The 21,330-nt window shown below is 43.8% G+C and overlaps 1 protein-coding gene across 5 annotated transcripts in view; it reads left to right on the top strand.

Moving 5' to 3' along the window:
* The window catches only part of LOC138648963 (serine/threonine-protein kinase Nek11-like), a 247,426-nt gene that overhangs the window by 145,406 nt on the left and 80,690 nt on the right, over positions 1-21,330 (top strand). For all 5 annotated transcript variants that reach the window (XM_069738971.1, XM_069738970.1, XM_069738973.1 and 2 more), the window contains 3 exons: positions 2,728-2,806; positions 6,687-6,772; positions 16,155-16,274. In XM_069738971.1, coding sequence (XP_069595072.1) covers positions 2,728-2,806; positions 6,687-6,772; positions 16,155-16,274 — 285 coding nt within the window. The remainder of the gene's footprint in view (positions 1-2,727; positions 2,807-6,686; positions 6,773-16,154; positions 16,275-21,330) is intronic.

The raw sequence follows: 21,330 nt of genomic DNA, 5'->3' as shown, positions 1-21,330 counted from the left end.
TAAAGTATGGGGCCCTCACACATACCCAGACTGGTCAAAGTGGGATTCCAGTCCAACAGAAATATTCCACCTGGAATTCTGTAAACACCTTCTCCAGGTCCATCGGAGCACCACCAACAATGCCTGCTGGACTGAGCTGGGCAGATTCCCACTGCACCTAGCAGTCCTGAAGAAGGCGCCGTCCTTCCAGGCTCACCTACAGCAACCCAAGCTCCCATCACCATAAAGCCATGCTACATATAGGTGATCCCCACAAACCAGGACCCCCGGAACATCCCACCCAACCTGACCGAACCGTCAACCAAAATAACCTGAGAAAAGCCACAATCAGGAAGATGGTAGAGGAGGGGCAGGAGAGGTACGTCAGTGTCTGGAGGAAAGAAATCAGCAGTTCACAGAAACTGACCGTGTACCAGAGTCTACAGAGAGACTACAGACTGGCTCCATATCTGGAGAAACTCTTGGACCTTAGAGACCACCAGATCCTGAACCGGTATAGACTCAGTGCCCACAATCTGGCCATCGAGGTCGGCCGTCACAGACAGAGCTACAAGCCCAGGGAGGACAGACTGTGCCTACACTGTGACCTGGAGGATGAGACCCACTTCCTGCTACACTGCACCAAATACTCAGCAGTGAGGGACACTCACTTCAGGAGACTCTCCGATCTCTTCCCGGATTTCAGCTCCTTCTGGAGGAAGAGAAAACATATATCCTGCTGGGGGAAGAAGGGAGCGCAGTGGAGATAGCAGTGCAGTATGTGAGCGCGTGCCATAGGCTGCGAGAAAGACAACCATGATATGCCATGGACTTCCTTACCCACCACCCTGTACCCCATCCATCATTCCTACAGTCCCCACCCATTATCCCCACAGTCCCGACTCCCTATTACCTACTGTACACGTGCTTTGGCAAAACTAATGTTTATTTGGTCTTGCCAATAAAGCTTTGAATTGAATTGTTGTAAGGGTTAAAAGTTGACGAGCGATTTCTCATTTTTACAACACCATTTTGTTTTAGAGACCACATCACATTTGAAGTCACTTTGAGGGGTCTATATGATAGAAAATACCAAAAAGTTACACCATTCTAAAAACTACACCCCTCAAGGTGCTCAAAACCACATGTAAGAAGTTTATTAACCCTTCAGATGCTTCACAGGAATTTTTGGAATGTTTTTTAAAAAAATGAACATTTAACTTTTTTTCACAAAAAAATTGCTTCAGACCCAATTAGTTTTATTTTACCAAGGGTAACAGGAGAAATTGGACCCCAAAAGATGTTGTACAATTTGTCCTGAGTACGCTGATACCCCATATGTGGGGGTAAACCACTGTTTGGGCGCATGGCAGAGCTCGGAAAGGAAGGAGCGCTGTTTGACTTTTCAATGCAAAATTGGCTGGAATTGAGATAGGATGCCATGTCGCGTTTGGAGAGCCCCTGATGTGCCTAAACAGTGGAAACCCCCCTTCCCCCCCCCCCCCCACAAGTGACAACATTTTGGAAAGTAGACCCCCTAAGGAACTTATCTAGATGTGTGGTGCCCACTTTGAACCCAGAGTGCTTCACAGAAGTGTATAGACGGTTTTTATTGTAGGTTTTTGTTTGGCAGCTGTCATGCACAAAAAGACGCTTTTTATTGCAAAAAATAGTTTTTGCGTCACCACATTTTGAGAGCTATAATTTTTCCATATTTCGTCCCACAGAGTCATGTGAGGTCTTGTTTTTTGCGGGACGAGTTGACGTTTTTATTGGAACCATTTTCGGGCACATGACACTTTTTGATCGCTTTTTATTCAGAGTTTTGTTAGGCAGAATGAACAAAAACCAGCTATTCATGAATTTCTTTTGGGAGAGGCGTTTATACTGTTCCGCATGTGGTAAAATTGATAAAACAGTTTTATTCTTCGGGTCAGTGCGATTACAGCGATATCTCATTTATATAATTTTTTTATGCTTTAGCGCTTTTATACAATAAAAACTATTTTATATAAAAAATAATTAGTTTTGCATCGCTTTTTTCTGAGGGCTATAAGTTTTTTATTTTTTTGCTGATGACGCTGTATGGTGGTTCGTTTTTTTTTGTTACGGTGTTTACTGAAGGGGTTAACTAGTGGGACAGTTTTATAGGTCGGGTCGTTACGGACGCGGCAATACTAATTATGTGTACTTTTATTGTTTTTTTTATTTACATAAAGAAATGTATTTATTGGAACAATTTTTTTTTCTTTATTTAGGAATTTAAAAAAATATATTTTTACAGAGTGTAATATATATATATATTTTTTTACATTGTCCCAGGGTGTGACATTACTATATAGCGTCAGATCACTGATCTGACACTTTGCAGAGCACTGCTCTCAGCCACCTCCCTGCAGGACCCAGAAGGACCCCGTGGCCATCTTGGATCCGGGGGGGCCTGCAGGGAGCAGACAGGAGGAGACTCTCGGAGCAACGCGATCAAATCGCGTTGTTCTGAGGGTCTCAGGGAAGCACCCAGGGAGCCCCCTCCCTGCGCGATGCTTCCCTATGCCACTGGAATGCTGCGATCTTGCTTGATCGCAGCGTTCTGGGGGTTAAAGTGCCATAAGCGGTCCGAGACAATGATAATCAGCTGACACCCGGCCGCGATCGGAGAAAAAAAAACATGCTACAATAGTCAAGTTCTTCTTTATTAGCATTTATTCTGGTCACCTTTCCATTTCTATCTCTCTTTTATGCTTACAGAATGCTGTCGAAGGACCCGGCGCTTCGTCCAAGTGCCAAAGAAATCTTGCAGTTTCCTTATGTAACTTATAGAGGGCAGGTATGTATGGAACTTTTTATATGCTTTTATATGCATATTTGGCTAAAAACCATAGAATGTTAGAGTTGGAAGGGACCGCCAAGGTCATCATGTCCAACTACCTGCTCAATGCACGATTCACGAAACCATCTCAGACAGATGTCTCTCCGGCCTCTGTTTGAAGACTTCCATTGCAGGAGAACTCACCACCTCTCGTGGCAGCCTGTTCCACTCATTGAATACCCTGACTGACAAAAAGTTTTTTTTCTAATATCTAATCTACCATTCAACATCATTACAACCAACTGTTTATATACCCAATTAGCACATTCGTATGTTTGATCCAGCGACAATTATACATAGGGTTAAAGACGTCATTTCTCTCCGTGTGAACCACAAGTCGTTTGCAATTAGGAAAAGATTCCATCTCGTTGAGAGCATGTGTTGGGTTCTTGCTTCAGGATTTAATTGCTGCTGGCATTCTTCTCTGTTCCGTCAAGTTTTTGATGTGATGGGTAGAGAATGAAACAGAGGAAGACAAAGGAATCCAGGAAAGTTTCAGTGCAAGAATCGACTCGGCGGGGGGCAGAGAGCTGCAAACTTGTAGAAAGCTGACGTCCATTATTCAAAGCTTGAGATACCACCATCTATGGAGATTATTCTAAGTGAAAGGGGGTTTGTTGGATTCTAGCAGAGAATTGATAGAGGAAATCCTGATATTTGGTGTGAAATATACAATTGAGCTGATGTACCTCCATCACATTCTGCAGTAAATACGCCATGCACATCCAGCACGTACACCGCTCATACAGCCATACGCAATGTGCTTTATTATTGTCTTACACTACATGACATTTGACTAAGTTTCCATGGAGGTTTGTTCATCTGTGTTCACACACACTGGAAATGTTGTGGATCTTCTTTTTGGATTTTTGGCCAAAATATCCTGGAGTGACAATAAAGTGGATAAGACTTTTTTTTAATCTGCAGTATGTTGCAGAAAAAGTGCAATTTTATGTTGAAACTTCCCCATTTAGTTCGAGTTTGAAGTCATTTTTACTGATTTCACTATGTCTGCAGTTCCACAATAAGAAAAAAATAATCTTGAAAAAAGTAAGAAATAATAATAATAATAATAAATACTGTAATCACTTCTGCTGACTGCTTATCCATTTTTGGGCTATGTGTATGAAGAGTTTTTCAAGGAATTTTTGGAGCAGAAACTGGATGGAAACTGAGCAGAAACTCTCTGAATCTCAAAATTTTTCAAAAACTGAATTTCTGCTCAGCTTCCTCTCCAAAAATGCACATACCCTAAGGGCTCATAGTCATTTGCGAGAAAAAATTGGATTGCACTCTGACCAATTTTATTCAATGGGCGACATCTCAACTGCGATTTTTTTTCTCAGCTGAAATCGGACTGAGAAAAAAATCGCAGCATGCCGGGTTTTGCCGCGTTTCTCAGCCAAGATTCGCCAATGCACGCCTATGGGTGCGAGAAAAAAATCGCACAGCACTCGGACCAAATTTTCCCACGGTGCTCGCCTTGACATTACATAGGTGAAGTGAGTTCATTGGTTGTGAACTCCCAGCACCTGTTTCATGACACTGCGAGCAGGAGAACTTTCTCACGCTCGTGGTCCCGTCAGACAGGTAATAGGAGTTCACGGGGAGACACTGAGCACACGTTGCTCAGTGTCTCTGCTGGATGACAGGCCGTATGGTCACATCATGCAACCATGCAGCCTGCCATATGCCTGTAGCAGAGCTATACTCGTCGTGTGACAAATGGATTATCATCGTCTCTGCGGAAAGGTGAGGAATATTGATGTTTTTTATTTTTAACTCTTTTGCAGAAGACAAGGGCGTTGGTTGAATGGGCAAGGTCATAATTATTGTTTAATTAAGATTTATTAAGGGCATCTTTTATTCTTTCAATTAAAGGGCTTTATTCTTGGTGTCTGTGTTTTTATACAATATGACTATGGGGTTAGCAATGGGGGTGTCTTATAGACTCTTCTCCATTACTAACCTATGGGCTTGATGTCACTTGACAATACAAAGGTGACATCAACCCCCCCAATTATCACCCCACTTGCCACCGCTACAAGGAAAGTGGGAAGAGCGAGCCTAAGTGGCAGAATTGGCACATCTTAAAGATGCGCCTTTTGTGGGGTGGCTGAGAGCTGCTGTTTTTGCCTGGGAGGGCAGTATACATGGCCCCTTCTTAGGCTAGTAATATCAGCCCACAGATGTCTGCATAGCCTTTGCTGGTTATTATTTATAGGAGGACCTTATGGCATTTTTTAGGGGCCCCCATTTTAATAGCCTGTAAAGGCTAAGTATACACTTGTGAGCTGGTATTCATAGCATGGGAAGCTCCAGGGCTAATACCCCCTTCCCAGGCTATAAACATCTGCCTGAGAGAGCATATAAGAAGAGGCGTAAGATGAACAATAAAATTACAATATTATTTTAGAACAATGTTAAAAAAATGCCAATATAGTGCAAGGTGATGAGCCAAAGAAAGTAAGTGGCACTACCAGAAGGCAGGTAAGAGCAAGATGTAATGCTAATAAACAACGTAGTCAAAGATTGAAAATACACATATAAGTACTAATATAAATAAAGCTTGTATCCAGAGACTAGAAAAAAATTATATAGTGTATTGACTATATTCCCAAAACCCTCAAAATTACTGCTAAAGTGCCTGCAACACACATTGGATAGAACACTGGAGCATAGACGTGAAAATCATAGTATCCTACATTGATGTAATGAATGTAATAAACATATCTCACCTCACCATGCGATGGTGCCACTTCCCCATCGGCTTTCCCTCTGCTGATTAAGAAAATTACGCGGGAGCACACGCCATTATTTTCAGAAAAATAATCTTTTTTTTATTAATTACATACTTGTCCAGTAAGCTGCACACACACTGTGCTAAGTGTATGTGTTACTGACATCTGTATATCTACCTATTCTATGTGTATATACTGTATGTAATCCATCTATCTAATATATATATATGTGTGTGTGTGTGTGTGTGTTTTGAAGAATATTTCCTTTGAAAACAATGTGGAATAGACAGAGAATTGCTGTATGTAAAAGATCATGTTAAAATCGCATTGCAATCGGATGCTAGGTGTGAAAAATTGGATTGTACTCGCAAGACACTCGTCCCTTTTTTTATTCCTGATATCGGAATGTGTTTTTTCACACATATGGGTATGAGCCCTTAGTAAGGTTTCCATGCTGGTTCTGGTACAGTCCGCGAACTGATGTGAAAACACTGCTTGGATCAGCAGAAGATTTGGTGCAGATCTGAGGACTTTCCTGCAGATACTTGAAGATTTGCAAAGTGTAGTTTCAATTTTTATGATGTCCATATACCCAAGTTAGATAAATAGACACAAGTTCATATATACAGTATTTGATACCCATAAAAATAACCACGTTTGTAGTAACCTTTTATGATTCTAAATATAAGGGCTCACGCACGCGGTCATATTATGGCTCTGGGGGTTGTTTCAGACGCTCCAGATGCCTTTTATTTAATACAATGCTTCCTCTAACTCCATATATGTAAAATAAAACAACTTCGCATACACATAAAGGCTCCAGGCAACCGCCGGACAGCCTCTTCCATATACATTACGCCTTATAAAAGCATCAAATTCCTAAACATTTTGCAGTTCTCTTATTTAACTTTCTGCTAAGTCTGCAAAAAAATACTCGGCAAATCCAACTCCAAATTTTACAGAAAATCTTCCAAAAAATTAGTGATTGACATTATCGCTCTACGTAGAATTTGGACATGTTGGAAATATGGCTGCAGTTCTGTGGGTTTTTGTGGATGTCTGCCTGTCCCCATAGTCTTAGCTCTCGTCAATTACAGGTTCTCTCACAATGGCTACAGGAGGTGATCCGTCAAGACAGAAAAGATTCTATAGATGAAGATGTCGCCAGGATCACGGCTGCCATGTACGTACAGCACTTGTACTTGTGTTAATCAATATCATCAAATGTTATAGTCAAGAATCCAGCTAATTAGACGCGTGTCGGAGCTGTACCTGACATGTAGGTCAAGCATTAAACCATCTGCATCACTCAGCTCCATATATAGTTATTTCAGACCATTTTCACCTATTTGCTAGGAACTAAAACGTGTGGAAATATTATATATGCCTTTTATCATCTACAATCAGACGTTTTTCTACCTGTGTATGAGTTAATGCATTGAGGTTTGATTAGAACTTTAGGTTATGATGTGTATATACCATCAATTTTATTATAGCTTTTTGGACCTATTGCTTTAAAGGAAGTCTATCAGTACGACCAACCCTCCTACACCATCTACATGGGCATGTGGGTCATACAATGCTGAATAAAAATGATACCTTGATATCTGCAATCTGATGTTTTATTCCAGAGAAATCCAATTTTTTTAAATATGTAAATTAGCAGTTAAGATCTATGGGCGGGGCACAGATCTTCCCGAGAATCTGCCTCCAGAGCTTATTATAAATGAAAGGGGGCATTATCAGTGTGAGACATGTAGATCAGGAAAGCAGCCTGAGTTATTACATGTCTCACACTGGCAATTCCTCGTCACTTATAGTAAGCTCTGGAGGCAGATTCTCGTGGACGATCAGAATGTACATAGCCCACACTAGGAAGAAAAACACAGCTGACCTACGTGTTTTGACGCTCAGCCTTAGTCATGGTACAGACTATTGCACGCCCTGCTTATAAGAGACAAAGGCTAATCACATAATGACTGGTAACCGGCATACAGTTGTGTGAAAAAGTGTCGGCCCCCTTTCTGATTTCCTATTCTTTGCATGTTTGTCACACTTAAATGTTTCAGATTACCCAAACAATTTAAATATCAGACAAAGATAATGCAGTGCCCCAGGGTGCTGGTCATTGCAGTGGTGTCATTTTCCTCTAGAGGAGAGTGATGTTACGTTTGAAGGCAATGAAGGAGAACTCTTTGTCAGGTGACACAATGCATGCAACATGTTCACACTCCAGACCAGAAGGGGGAGCTCTAACCCTGTTTAAGGTGAACTCCCCTATAAGAACATCCTGATCTGGAGGGAAAGGGTTGAGTTCCTGTCAGGAAGACAGAGGGAAAGGACGCATAGGAGCCGTGTGGCCTGAAGTGCTACAGCTCCTGGGAAGAGACATAGAAAGCAGAACATATTGCAGCAAGCGTGAAGGAAGTCAGAGCAAAGGAGAGGATATCCGAGGGAGATCAGCCAGGAGCAGGCTGCTTCCTTCTGAGGCGCAGAAATCCGGTAGCCAGAATACCGAGGGAGTAAGGATCTCTATGCTTTACTTCAGAGACTGGCAGGACAGCTAATTGCAAGTTACCTGTCCGCACCTACACCCAGGAGGCACGGTGGCACCTCTCAGAGGCCGGGGTGTGCTAGAGTCCCTACAAACAGCCTCAAACCACCAGTCATACGGGTTTTGTCCTATCCATCTGGGGGACACAGAGAGAGAGACATAACATCTTCAACAGTTGTGAGGACCTTATGAGAAGCTTAGCAGTAAGGTACTACAACACACGGCGCTAGAGGAAGGCTACTGATTTCTACTTGGATAACGGGATTCTGGATTTGCCTCCAAACCGGCCGGACCCTGCCTGCCCTGTGGTTTGTGCTCTGGACTGTGGATGCTGAAGCCTTCAGTAAAAGGTAAAGAGACTGCAACCTTGTGTCCTCGTTATTCACTGCGCCTCTCACCATCCACCATCTACACACTGGGAAGCCCTGGGGATACACTTCACCTATGGGAAGGTAAACCATCTAGCTGCCATAACATCACCCCAGCGGACCCCTTAAAGCAGCGTCAGTCACCCTGACCGAAGACCACAGGTGGCGTCACGAACAATCCCTTTAAAGACCTTTCCCTTTTACACGGACGTCCCGAGGGCCACAGACCGGATCAGCCACCGTGACATCCCCCTGAGAACTGAAGGACCCTGTACCGAGTTCCCCACTGCCCTTGGGGGTGATCCAATAACACAAGTAAACACAAAATGCAGTTTTTGTAGGTCTTTATTACTAAGGGAAAAAGAAATCCAAACCTACAGGGCCCTGTGTAATAAAGTGATTGCCCCCATTTAAAACATAAATTAACAGTGGTTTATCACATCTTTGGGAAGCTGAGTTCTAGCCACACCCAGGCCTAATTACTGTCGCACCTGCTCTCATTCAAGAATTCACTTAAATAGGACCTGCCTGACAAAGTGAAGTAGACCAAATGTTCCTCAAAATAGACAACAGGCCGATATCCCAAAAAATTCTGGAACAAATGAGAAACAAAGTAATTGAGATCTATCAGTTCTGAAGCCATTATAAAGCCATTTCTAAAGCTTTGTGACTCCAGTGAATCATAGTGAGAGCCATTATCCACAAATTGCAAAAACATGGAACATTGCTGAACCTTCCCAGGAGTGGCCTGCAGACCAAAATTACACCAAGAGCACAGCAATGACTCATTCAAGAAGTCACAAAATACCCTGCAACAGCATCCAAAGAACTGCAGGCCTCACTTGCCTCAGTTAAGCTGGACTCCACCATAAGAAAGAGACAGGGCAAAAATGGCCTGCATGGCAAAGTTCCTAGATGAAAACCACTGCTTTTCTTGAGATATACTTTTGGGAGAATACTCTGTGGACTGACGAGACAAAAGTTGAACTTTTTGGAAGGTGTATGTCCCATTACATCTGATGTAGAAGTAACACAGCATTTCAGAAAAGGAGCACCATTCCAACAGTAAAATATGATGGTGGTAGTGTGATGGTTTGAGGCTGTTTTGCTGCTTCAGGACCTGGAATAATTGCTGTTGTAATTGGAACTATGACTCTGCTGCCTACCAAAAAATCCTGACAGAGATTGTTCGGACACCTGTGCATGACCTCAAGCTGAAGCAGACTTTGATTATGCAGCAGGACAATGATCCAAAACACACCAGCAGGTCCACCTTTGAAAGGCTTAAGAAAAACAAAATTAAGACGATCCAAAACACACCAGCAGGTCCACCTTTGAAAGGCTTAAGAAAAACAAAATTAAGACTTTGGAGTGGCCTAGTCAAAGTCCTGACCTTAATCCGATTGAGATGCTATGCCATGACCTTAAAAAGGTGGTTCATGCTCGGAAACCTCCAATGTGGCTGAATTGCAACAATTCTGCAAAGATGTGGGTAAAATTCCTCAAGAGCGATGAAAAAAACTCATTGCCAATTATTTAAAACGCTTGATTGAAGTTTTGCTGCTTAGGGTGGCCCAACCAGTTATTAGGTTTAGGGGTCTATCACTTTTTCACTCAGGGCCCTGTAGGTTTGGATTTCTTTTTTCCTTAAAGGGAACCTGTCAGCAGGATTGTGCTGAGCAACCTACAGACAGCGTCAGGTTGGCACCGTTATACTGATTAAAATGATTCATGGGTTGATGATCGCATGTGTGATGTGGAGTTGATTCTTTTATATCGTGCTATAAATAAATTCATGAAAGAAAAATAATGTGACTGAAAATAGCTGCTGTCGGCAATCTGATAGCTGCTACTGCACAGGTGCCGGCAGTGCCATCTTGCCAGGGGGAAAAAAAAACATTTCCTCCTCCAATGTGACACCAGCATATGTGCAGCGAAGTCGTTGGCGAAGTTGGATCGCCCCCACGTAAGGGCAATGGGGTACTCGGTACCGGGTCCTTCAGTTCCCTCAGCGAGTATGTCACGGTTGCCCGACCCGGACCGTGGCCCTATGAGGGGCGCCCAATAAAAGGCAGAGTTCATAGATAACGGTAGTGTTCGTGACGCCACCTGTGGTATTCGGTCAGAGTGACTGACACTGCTCAGGGGTCCGCTGGGGTGATGTTATGGCAGCTAGATAGTATACCTTCCCACAGGTGAAGTATTTCCCCAGGGCTTCCCAGAAGTGTAGATGGTGATGGTGGATGATGTAAGGCACGGCGAATAACGAGGACACAATGGGTGCAGTCTCTTTACCTTTACTGAAGGCTTCAGCATCCACAGTCCAGAGTGCCGGATGACAGGGTAGGCAGAGTCCGGCCGGTCTGATGGCAATTCCAGAGTCCCCTTATCCAGGTGGAACTCAGTAGCCTTCCTTCTAACGCTCGTGTGTTGTAGTACCCCCCTGCTGAGCAACTCGGTAAGGTCCTCACAACTTTTGTGGATGTTATGTCTTTCTCTCTCTCTGTCCCCCAGATGGATAGGACAAACCCGTACGACGGTGATGGCCTGAGGCTATTTTATAGGGACCCTAGAGACGCCCCTCCTCCACAATTGCCACCGTGTCTGCTTAGATGTTTAGGTCGGACAGCCAACTTGGAATTGACTGCCCTGCCGGTCTCTCAAGTAAAGCGTAGAGTCTATTACTCCCTCAGTGTTCCGGCCACCGGCCCGCGCTCCAGGAGGAGGCATCCTCTCTAAGGACAGGACTCCTTCTGTTTTTTGTTCTCCTTTTGCTGTGACTTCGTGGCTCACTTCCTACAACACAATTCCTTTTGTGTCCTTTCTTAGGATGCTGCCACATGGGTTGCAGGCGCAGCTCCGTGTACTTTCTGTCCTCCTCAGACCGCAGTCTGGATCTGACTGGAGATCACTCCAGCCAGCTCGACCTGGAGACCTTTCCTCGTCGGTCTCCAGCCAGGAACTCCCTAACTTCCTACCGGTTTTACCCTAATGTGAGGAGTGGCCTAATAGATAGAACCCTTAGCTCCCCTGGTGGACTGGTGTGTGAAGTGTGTGTGTGTGGCTGTGATACCTGGTAAGGTGAACTCCTTTGGTGCCACCAGACGTAACATCACTCCCCCTGGTGGAAGAACGACATTACTGCAACGACCAGGACTCTGGGGCGCTGCATACCTCCATACCTTCAAGGTCGTAGAAGATTTCCACAGGCAGTGATAAGATGGTCTCCCGACAAGGAGGGAGGGTGAGGGATATCCTTTCCGGCACTCGGATAACTCCCACAGACTAGTGTATTGGGAAGCTCTTCTATGTCCCACAGACAGAGATCAGCCATTGGAATGCTTTCTGGGTGGGTTTGTGCGGAGTGGCCTTTTTCCAGTAACCAGGACCCCGTTTAGTGAACATGACCTGGTCTGGTCAACTCTTGCAGGATATTCATGCCCATTATCACCAGTAATCTTCTTTGAATGGCTCGGAAACCAGAAGGATGCCTTTTCTTCCCACTTATCCATATAGCTGCACATTCATCCACACAACCCGCCGTGATGGGGATCAGTTCCTGATTAGCTGCTGTTACACAAATCTCTCTCTGGCTTGGCCATCGCTTGAAAGAAACGGTTGAAGTACGACTCGAGCACGGTCGTTACCTGTGACCTGGTATCCACTAATCAGTCCACTGCGATGCCTTAAAACTCAGCTCGCAAGATGGGACACCCTGTAACCAGATGTTCGGAGTTGTGCTGAAGTGGTTTGTTCTCCTATCTCCCCCACAGTACACCCCACTACTGCAGGGTCTGGAAGTTTAATGGCGGTGCTGGGTGTCCTTGCAAACCACTCTGACACCCTTTAGCGAAGTTTCCTCTACTTTCACACCTCTAACACTGTGCCCTGATGATCTTCTCTTCATCTACGTGTAGAAGGCGTGCTTGGAACCTGACTAAAAGGCCTTGGTGGAGAACGCGGGGGTCCTGGATAGATTGGCTCAGGCTGCTGATGTCCCATCGGTGGATGATATTGACGAACTTGGTCCAAATACAAGCGTAGTAGCTGGAGGATCGTAGGGGTTCAGTAGACTTGCGTAGGGAGGCTCAGGTTCGGGAGCCTGAGAGAAGGCCTAATAAGGAGCGTCCTGGATAGATTGGCTCAGCCTGAGGTCCCGCCGATGGATGATATTGACAAACTTTGTCCAAATACAAGCGTAGTAGGTGGAGGACCATAGGGGTTCAGTAGACTTGAGTAGGGAGGCTCAGGTTCGGGAGCCTGAGGGAAGGCCCGATAAGGATTTTGTAGGGCCCAGTAGGCGGCCTCAGAGGCGAAGCTGGTTCCCATCCTCTTCTCCATGTGAGTCAACTTTTCTTGCAGAACATTCAGGGAACTCTGCTAATCTTATACTACCCTGATCAGAGCTTCCTCCTTTCTTACTCCCCCGATGGATGTGACCGCCTGGGTCCATACCACTCCAGAAGCATAGCTTTCGTCTTTGCTTCAGGCCACCGCCTCTTCCAATATTTGTCGAAAACTTAAGGCAGGACCCACTAACTCGCTCACGCAGGACCTGCCTCAGGAGAGTACTGTAGATTATCAGAATAAATTGTTCTCCTCGTATCCGATCTACAGATCCTATGCCGCCTACTCTGTCTGCCTCTTTCTTTTGCACTCCTGCAAGTATTTCTTGTAACACTGTGGCATATTTCGAGACCCCTTCCCCTTCTTGTTTCAGCCGGTAGAAGAACTTTGCCCAGAGGTGCCCCACACTAACTGCTTCTCTATATATCTCCATCAGAAATTTCACCACTTCTTTCAATGTGTTACATTTGGCTTCAAGTGTCAGGAAAATTTCTCTGCGGGCCTCACCCTCCAGGGCGGCCAGAGCGATCTCCACTTGTAGTTCTGGGCTGACATTAGCAGCACTTTGCAATCTGGTCGTACAATGACATATTCTGGGCATCAAATTTTGGTAGCACGCTAAACAACATGCTCACATGGAGGGCCCTTGCAGGAGTTCCACCATTGCCTGTGGTACTCACATTAACAACACCACCATTGCTGCCAGCCGCCTTCATCTCTATGACTGTACCCAGCTTGTAGTGCCACTTGTAGCAGTGCCTGAAAGACACCGCAGGGCAGGACTCAAATATGGTACAGTAGACTATGAGTCAGAAACAAAACACCGGCTTTATTGAAAGACAGAGGATTATATGCTGGAAAATAAGACTAAGTACACACACAGTTTTGTTGCTTAGAAGAAAGTCTGGTAGCTGCTGCTTGGTCCTGATGTAGTGGAGCCAAATTTGTTGTGTTGAGCTCTTCCTTCAATTTAACTGATCTGTCTTCTTCAGGATTTACACAAATCTTGTACGCACTTTCAATGTTAAGAGATTACTGGTACCATAGCGTTGTTTCTTCTCTCAGGTTGCAAGTGCTCCAGGAGAACTACCTGGCTGTATGATGCGACTCTTTCCTTCTGACACGGTCCTGGTGATTGATCCTGCGGTAACCGGGCAGTATCTTCTCCCTTGAAGCAGTTCATTCATTTACCCGTTACTCATGATTAGGACACAATTTTTGTCTTGCCTGAGTCTCACAGACACAAGGTTCCCTCTCTACTTACTGATCCGACACACTTGCTGCTTCTTGTCCAAAACCAACATACAGCAAGCTGCAGGGGAGAAAAGACTAATCCAACTGCACATAAATCAGAGGAGAGCATTGTCTCTTACAGCCACAGTGTCATTCAATTCTTATCAAGGGCTGATTCCCTACATTGGCAGTTACACCCCATTGAAAGAGCAATCTGGAAGATGAGCTGCTCTTTTAACCTGGAGCCACTGAATTGCCTGCAGGAGGTGTTAGTGACTGCTCTGAGCCAGCGCCAGAGCACACAAGGAGTTGCTAACCAGTTATCAACTACCTGCTTGGTACTTTTTGGCTCTTATTAAAAAACTAGATTGTGGCCCGATTCTAACGCATCGGGTATTCTAGAATATGCATGACCCGTAGTATATGGACAATAATGATTCCAGAATTCGCGGCAGACTGTGCCCGTCGCTGATTGGTCGAGGCAACCTTTATGACATCATCGTCGCCATTGCAACCATTATGACATCTACGTCGATACTGTGCCCGTTGCTGATTGGTCGAGGCGAATTCGCGGCAGACTGTGCCCGTCGCTGATTGGTCGAGGCAACCTTTATGACATCATCGTCGCCATGCTGTGCCCGTCTCTGATTGGTCGAGGCCTGGCGGCCTCGACCAATCAGAGACGCGGGATTTCCAGGACAGACAGACAGACAGACAGGCGGAAAAACCCTTAGACAATTATATATATAGATATTTAGTCCTGGAAAACCCCTTTGAAGGGTTGAGCATTGATTTACAGGGCTACTACCTCCTATAGGTGGGACTAGCGAGATAGCTGTCTTTGCTTATCAGGAGGGAGCTCATTTTCACAATCTGATCAGAAGGAATGAACACATTAGAGGTCAAGCCTCTGGTGACCCTTCCGGTGACTACTTACATTTTGTAGAGTATGTTGGACCGAAATCAGCACTCTGATTAACTATTTTTTTCTAAATTATCGATTCACCTACAACATATTTGTCTTGCAATATAATTAAATGACAGCGGTGCCTCATTTCTTGACTGCATCAGAGGAAGTGAGGGGTTCTTCCTTTTTGGCCGGCATGGGACGGGTTAACCTAAGTAGCTTGCTGCTGATCTTTAATTGATGCTGTGGTTTGCCGTGGAGTCAGGAAGCTGAGCTGAGTCTCTGATCAACGGTTTTGGGGTCCTTGGGGGGAACATGCAGGAATCAATTAGAAGCACAGGAGGAGATAGGCTTCGTCCATTTGTTATCGACGTCCCACTTTTGCCCAATTCGGAATCTTGCACTTCCCAAAGAATGCGGTGAGAAGCACTTCTACAAAGGATGGTGACAGTCGAGGCTTTCACAAGGGCTACATGACCTTGTTTCTCACAATCTCTGAAACCACTTTAAGAGTAGACGTTTTAGCATTGCATTACATACATGATGCCTAAATCCGGTTCTCAAGGACCCATAATGAGCTTATGTGCCCGCTTGTCCTATCGAAGAGGGTAAGGAAGGGTAACAGCCAAGATATTTTCATTATCTGACCTTCGCTGCCGTCAGCGCTTTCTGATATGAAGCAAACAACTTCCCAGAAAATATCACCGAGATATTGTCCTCAAGACGCACATATTATTCCTCCAAAGTGCAGACCGCAGGATTACGAGAGCACAGAAATATTACATTTCAGGGAACAACATAGCCATAAAGAAGCATCCCTAATAATAGCATGCCCTGCAAACTCCAGAATACAAAACTATATCTTTTAAGCATATAGCCAATCCGCATTGGATGCATATTTGATTTTTTTCATTCATTATAATGAATGAAAATTCATGCCAGAAAAATCAACATTCTACAGATTTAAAAGAACACCCAGCAGCCCAAAAAACTGAAGGTAAAAGGATGAGCAAGTGCATGAGATTTTCTTAGTCTGCATTCACTTTGCTGGTAATGTAAAATGCAGAAAAAATAAAAAAGCAGCAAAAAACCCACATGTGAACATACCCTTATAGTGACTATGTCATCATTATTATAATGCGGTCATGTCTCACAGGGAAGAGAAGCTCCATCTAGACAGTCTACAGGCCATGAGGGAGGTGCAGGAGATGGCTCCTCGTCAGCGGAGGAGAATCCGTCAAGAAGAAGAGCCAGATACTCATATGAAGAAGTTGAAGTAAGTGTGTACTGCTTTTTTCACCATTTCAATGTGTTCACCTTTTGGAACAATTTTTTGTTTACTTACGTACATGTATTTGGGGCTAAATATCATTTTAGTAACTGGGTTTCATTAAAAAAAAATTCACTATTTGCCATCTATAGCCTCTGTTTTCTGCTGCAGAGTGAGTTAACTGAGAATCCATCAGTGAGCCCACTATGACGGTCTGCTAGGGAGTTTGACATTCTTTTGACCGTCATTGTACGAGCTCTTCTCAGCTGACTTACGACCACAGACCACATCAAACTTGAATGTGCCATTAGAGTATGACATACTTGCCATTTGTCATGGATGACCCTTCGCGAAAACATTGCTTATATTCTGAATTTTTCTCCCTTAAACACGCCACCCTTTTTCGGGTCATGACTTTTCCACTCTTCCTCCGTGCATCTTGCACACGCCCTGAACGTAGATTTGGATGCCAAAGGAACGATCATTAGACGGAGCATTAGTATCTATAAACTGTCTAGAAGCTCTGTTTTCCGAAAGTTTTAGGCATGTGCCCAGAAGATTTGCCAGCGGTTCAGAAGGTCTCCCTTTTTTTTTCTCAAGAGCCTCCTAGACATTTTGGGAGAGCTGGCAAGTATAAAAAATATGGAGTAGAGAGGACCCGCTAATTGCTTCTCTGTTACCTAGATTGCCTAAGCCAGAACCACTGCAAAGAGCAACTCTAGAGGATAGTGTGGGAATTGCAGTATTCAGACCTCCAGTGACCAGCTTTAGTAGCGGCTCTGTAGCTGTTGCAGAATTACAACCCCCAGCATGTCGTAGTAATTATCTTTCATGGTTTTAGTGTATTATCTCCTAGAGCCTTATCATGCTTCTTAGTCTGCATTAAGACAGCCCGATTGTGGCCGTTAACTGCTGATCAGCTACATAGAAGCCGATCGGTGTGATTGAATAGCCGTTCAGACAGGCCGACCACACTTCCAGGCGTACAGAACGATCGGCAATATGATTGTTTTGCGAGCATCGAGCATCATGTTCTCGGCAGCACATGTTCTGTTTACGTAAATGTGCTGCCGGGATTGATTAAATAACTACACAAACAAGAAAGACACTTTGTGGGGGAAACCTAGCAAGATAGATGACAATTTACACACTGAGGTAAGACATTAGAATAAAATATTATTTTCTGTGAAGATGTCAGGAGCCAAGAAATATACAAAAAGTGCAAGTGCTACATTTTAAAAAGAAAATTGTTGTTTTTTCACCCCAAAGTCTTACATTATACAAAGATGACAAGAAATACTTGAACACAGACTATAATCAAATACTGAAGTTAATATCAAGTGGTAGAGAAGAATTCACCCACCAATGCACAAATGACATGTGTTTCGCCAAGTACTTCATCTGGGGTTTTAATTCCTATTTTTATTATTTTATCATTTTTGCTCATTCAATGGCCAGTCAGCAGTCTGTTTAGTTTGGCTGATAGATAATTGAGTACAAGCGTACCTAGGAACGATTGTTCCCGATTGTTGGTCAACAATACACCCTTAGTGAATTATATTATGTTTCTTTCCTTTTGTAACTTAAGATCACATTTTAGGATTTCATCCTGCTGCATTGCGTTTATATCTCCTCTTATCTCTTTCATTTCATCCCTGCGATGTCTTTGTCGGTAATCCGCTAACAAGGTTATATCGTTGTCTCACTTTATTGTCATACAAAGTGGCCGCTTATCACCCCTCATGTTACCTGAGCGCTCCTTCAAGAAAAATCTAATTTTTTCAGATTATCCGTTTTTCCACTGTCTTCTGATCCTCCCTCTGGGACAGAAATCTTATTTTACGACCACGAAGGACATCGTTTCATTTTTCGTTCTTTTTCTTTTTTTTTTCTGGCAATTTTATACTCTGCATATAAAGGGATATCCGAAAACTTAGAATCAGTGAATGTAAATGACAAGAAAAATAAAAAATTTCTTACCATTTCTTGGTATTAGGCACTGGATTTATAACGCAAAGACTGCTGACAGTAGCTGCCTTTTTGCATTTTCCATTATGCCGCTATCAATCCTCCATTAAGTAGGATGTGCAATCCTTAAGGAGTTATCTACCTTCGGGAACAGTTTTCTCTTTTCACTTAAATGCATGTATTTAGGGCTAAAAAAATAATTTTTGTAATAGGGTTTCATTAAAAATTTGAACTGTGTATTGCTGACTGCAGAATGAGTTAACTGAGATCCATCAGTGAGCTCACTCTGACCCTCTGCCATGGAGTTTATAGCTCTTTTCTGCGTTTTTCTGATCTTCTTTCGGCTGATTCATAACCACAGAAAATATTAAAGTTGAACGCACAGGGAAACAAAGAGCTTGTTAAAGTTGATCTATAAATGTGTTATGACCTGGTGGTTAAGAGGCCACACTGATATGACCTGGTGGCTAAAACGCAACATGGAGCGAGCTCTGAGAAGGTGGTATCTCTACTGACCGCAGTCCCCAATCCTAACAACAACACTAGAAATAGCCGTGGGATGTTCCTGACTCTCCCTAGACACCTCTTCACAGCCTAAGAAATAACTACCCCTAAAGAAGGAAATAGAAAGCTATCTTGCCTCAGAGAAACCCCCAAAAGGAAAGACAGCCCCCCACAAATATTGACTGTGAATGGAGAGGGAAATGACGTACAAAGAAATGAAATCAGAATTCAGCAAAGGAGGCCAATACTAAACTAGATAGACAGAGAGAAAAGGATACTGTGCGGTCAGTATAAAAACTACAAAATCCACGCAGAGTTTACAAAAATGAACTCCACACCGACTCACGGTGTGGAGGGGCAAATCTGCTTTCCCAGAGCTTCCAGCTAGCCTGAATAAGACATAGTGACAAGCTGGACAAAATGAGACATATTTGCAAAGCAATAGAGTCCAAACAAATGGACAAACAAAAACTAGCAAAAACTTATCTTTTGCAGACAAGGACTGGCCATATGAGAATTCCAAGGAAAGAACCAAATCCAACCAAGAACATTGACAGCAGGCAAGGACTAAAGCCCAGAGCAGGTTTAAATAACAAACCCAGGCAAGGCGATTAGTGAAGGCAGCTGCTACAGCTACCTAAAGGAGGAGCAGTTCCACTCGAAACCACCAGAGGGAGCCCAAGGGCAGAACTCACAAAAATACCATTAGCAACCACAGGAGGGAGCTCCAGAACGGAATTCACAACATAAATGATAAATGAGGATTTTTATGAAACACATTTAACGGGCACCTATTGTTTTATTTTTTTTTAAGCTAAGATCTTGTCCTTTCCTAACAAGTGTTGTAAACTGTAGGCGGTCTGAGTCCTGAGACCCCCATGATCCCTTAAAAAACAAACAAAAAAAAAAACACTCAGCAGTGCAATGCTCAACAGGCAGAAGCCCCGAGTACTTGCATAAGCGTGTGCCCTTAGAGACTTATGTATAGGCTCATAGACTTTCTGTTAAACACTTACACTGCTCTGTATGTTTAATCCCTGGTGATCCAAATTCGAGGACCCTCATCTATCCCTCCAAAAAAAAAAATACTCAGTAGTGCAATGCTCAACAGGCAGAAGCACCAAGCTCCTGCATAAGCATGTGCCTTTAGTGGCCTATATACAGGCTCTTAGGTTGTCTATTGAGCCCATATGCTGATTTGAATGTATGATCCCTGGTGGTGCAAATTCAAAGACCCCCACCAATCCCTCCAAATAAAAACAAACCCTCAGCAGTGCAATGCTCGAAAAGGCAGAAGCACCATACTCCTGGTTAAGCGAGTGCTCTTAGTGGCTTATGTATAGGCTCTTAGAATTTCTGTTAAACACTTAACACTGCTTTGTATGTAAGATCCCTGGTGGTCCAAATTTTAGGACCCCACCAATCCCTAAAAAAAATGCATTCAGCAGTGAAATGGCCAACAGGCAGAATCATTGACCTCCTGCATAAGTGGGCTCCCTTAGTGGCTTATGTATAGGCTCTTAGAAATTATGTTAAACACTTACACTGCTTTGTTTGTATGATCCCTGGTGGTCCAAATTTTAGGACACCACCGATCCCTCAAAAAAAAAAAACAAACAAAAAAAAACATTCAGCAGTGAAATGGCCAACAGTCAGAAGCACCGATCTCCTGCATAAGCATGTCGCCTTTGTGGCCTGTATACAGACTCTTAGACTTTCATGCATGATAAAAGTATGATCTCTGGTGGTCCAAATTCGACGACATCCACCAACCCCCCCAAAAAAGAGGTTCACTTTTTTAATGCATGCAAATTTTACACAATGGCACATCTCTCTATATAATGGTTTAGGAGGGGTGAGCACGGTACAGACGGTGCCCCAGAGCCCGGGAGCGTTACGTTACGCCTCCGCTCGTCCACTATGTGACGTCATACACATTTGTCATCTGTATAAAAGGAGAAAAGATTAGAAGAAGAATCATCAGACTATTAACTGAGCGAGAATAACCCACCCTGCCAACCCCTGGCACAGTCACAGACGCTCGCTGAATGTGCCCGTACTCCCTCACACCTGCACTCTGCCTCCTTCTGAGAATCTCTGGCAGCCAGCAGACACCCCCACTCTAATTAAACACACTTACCCATCATTTGCCATCTCTGTTTCTAAAAAAGTAATAGAATCTATCAAGCAATTATCTCTTTTTTTCCTGCAGCTCTCTCTCTCTCCCTCTCTCTCTCGCACTCTCTTGTTGATCAGCGAAACCTCATTATAAGTCCAGTTTTCTTCTCTCTATCTTCGGATAATTATTTTATTCTCTCGGCCCTAGATTTGTTTCTTTTTCATGTGCCCCCCGACTTGCACGTTTTACTGATACTACACCCCCAGCCCTCAATTGCTGACGCTAGACACTCAGCGCCATTAACTCTTCTTTCTCCAGTCTGATGTTACTCTTTAATTTTGCAAATTACGTAGGAGCTCTAGAAAGAGTTGGCAATAGTTTTGGGGGGTCGCCATCATTTAGGGATCTCAATACTTGGAGGCCCTGTTAGAGCTTTTGTACTGGGGCCCACAAGCTTCAAGGTACGCCTCT

This window comes from Ranitomeya imitator, chromosome 9, assembly GCF_032444005.1.
Source record: "Ranitomeya imitator isolate aRanImi1 chromosome 9, aRanImi1.pri, whole genome shotgun sequence".
Taxonomy (NCBI): Eukaryota; Metazoa; Chordata; class Amphibia; order Anura; family Dendrobatidae; genus Ranitomeya; species Ranitomeya imitator.
Note: the sequence above shows the minus strand (reverse complement) of the source record. Positions and strands in the feature narration are given on the sequence as shown.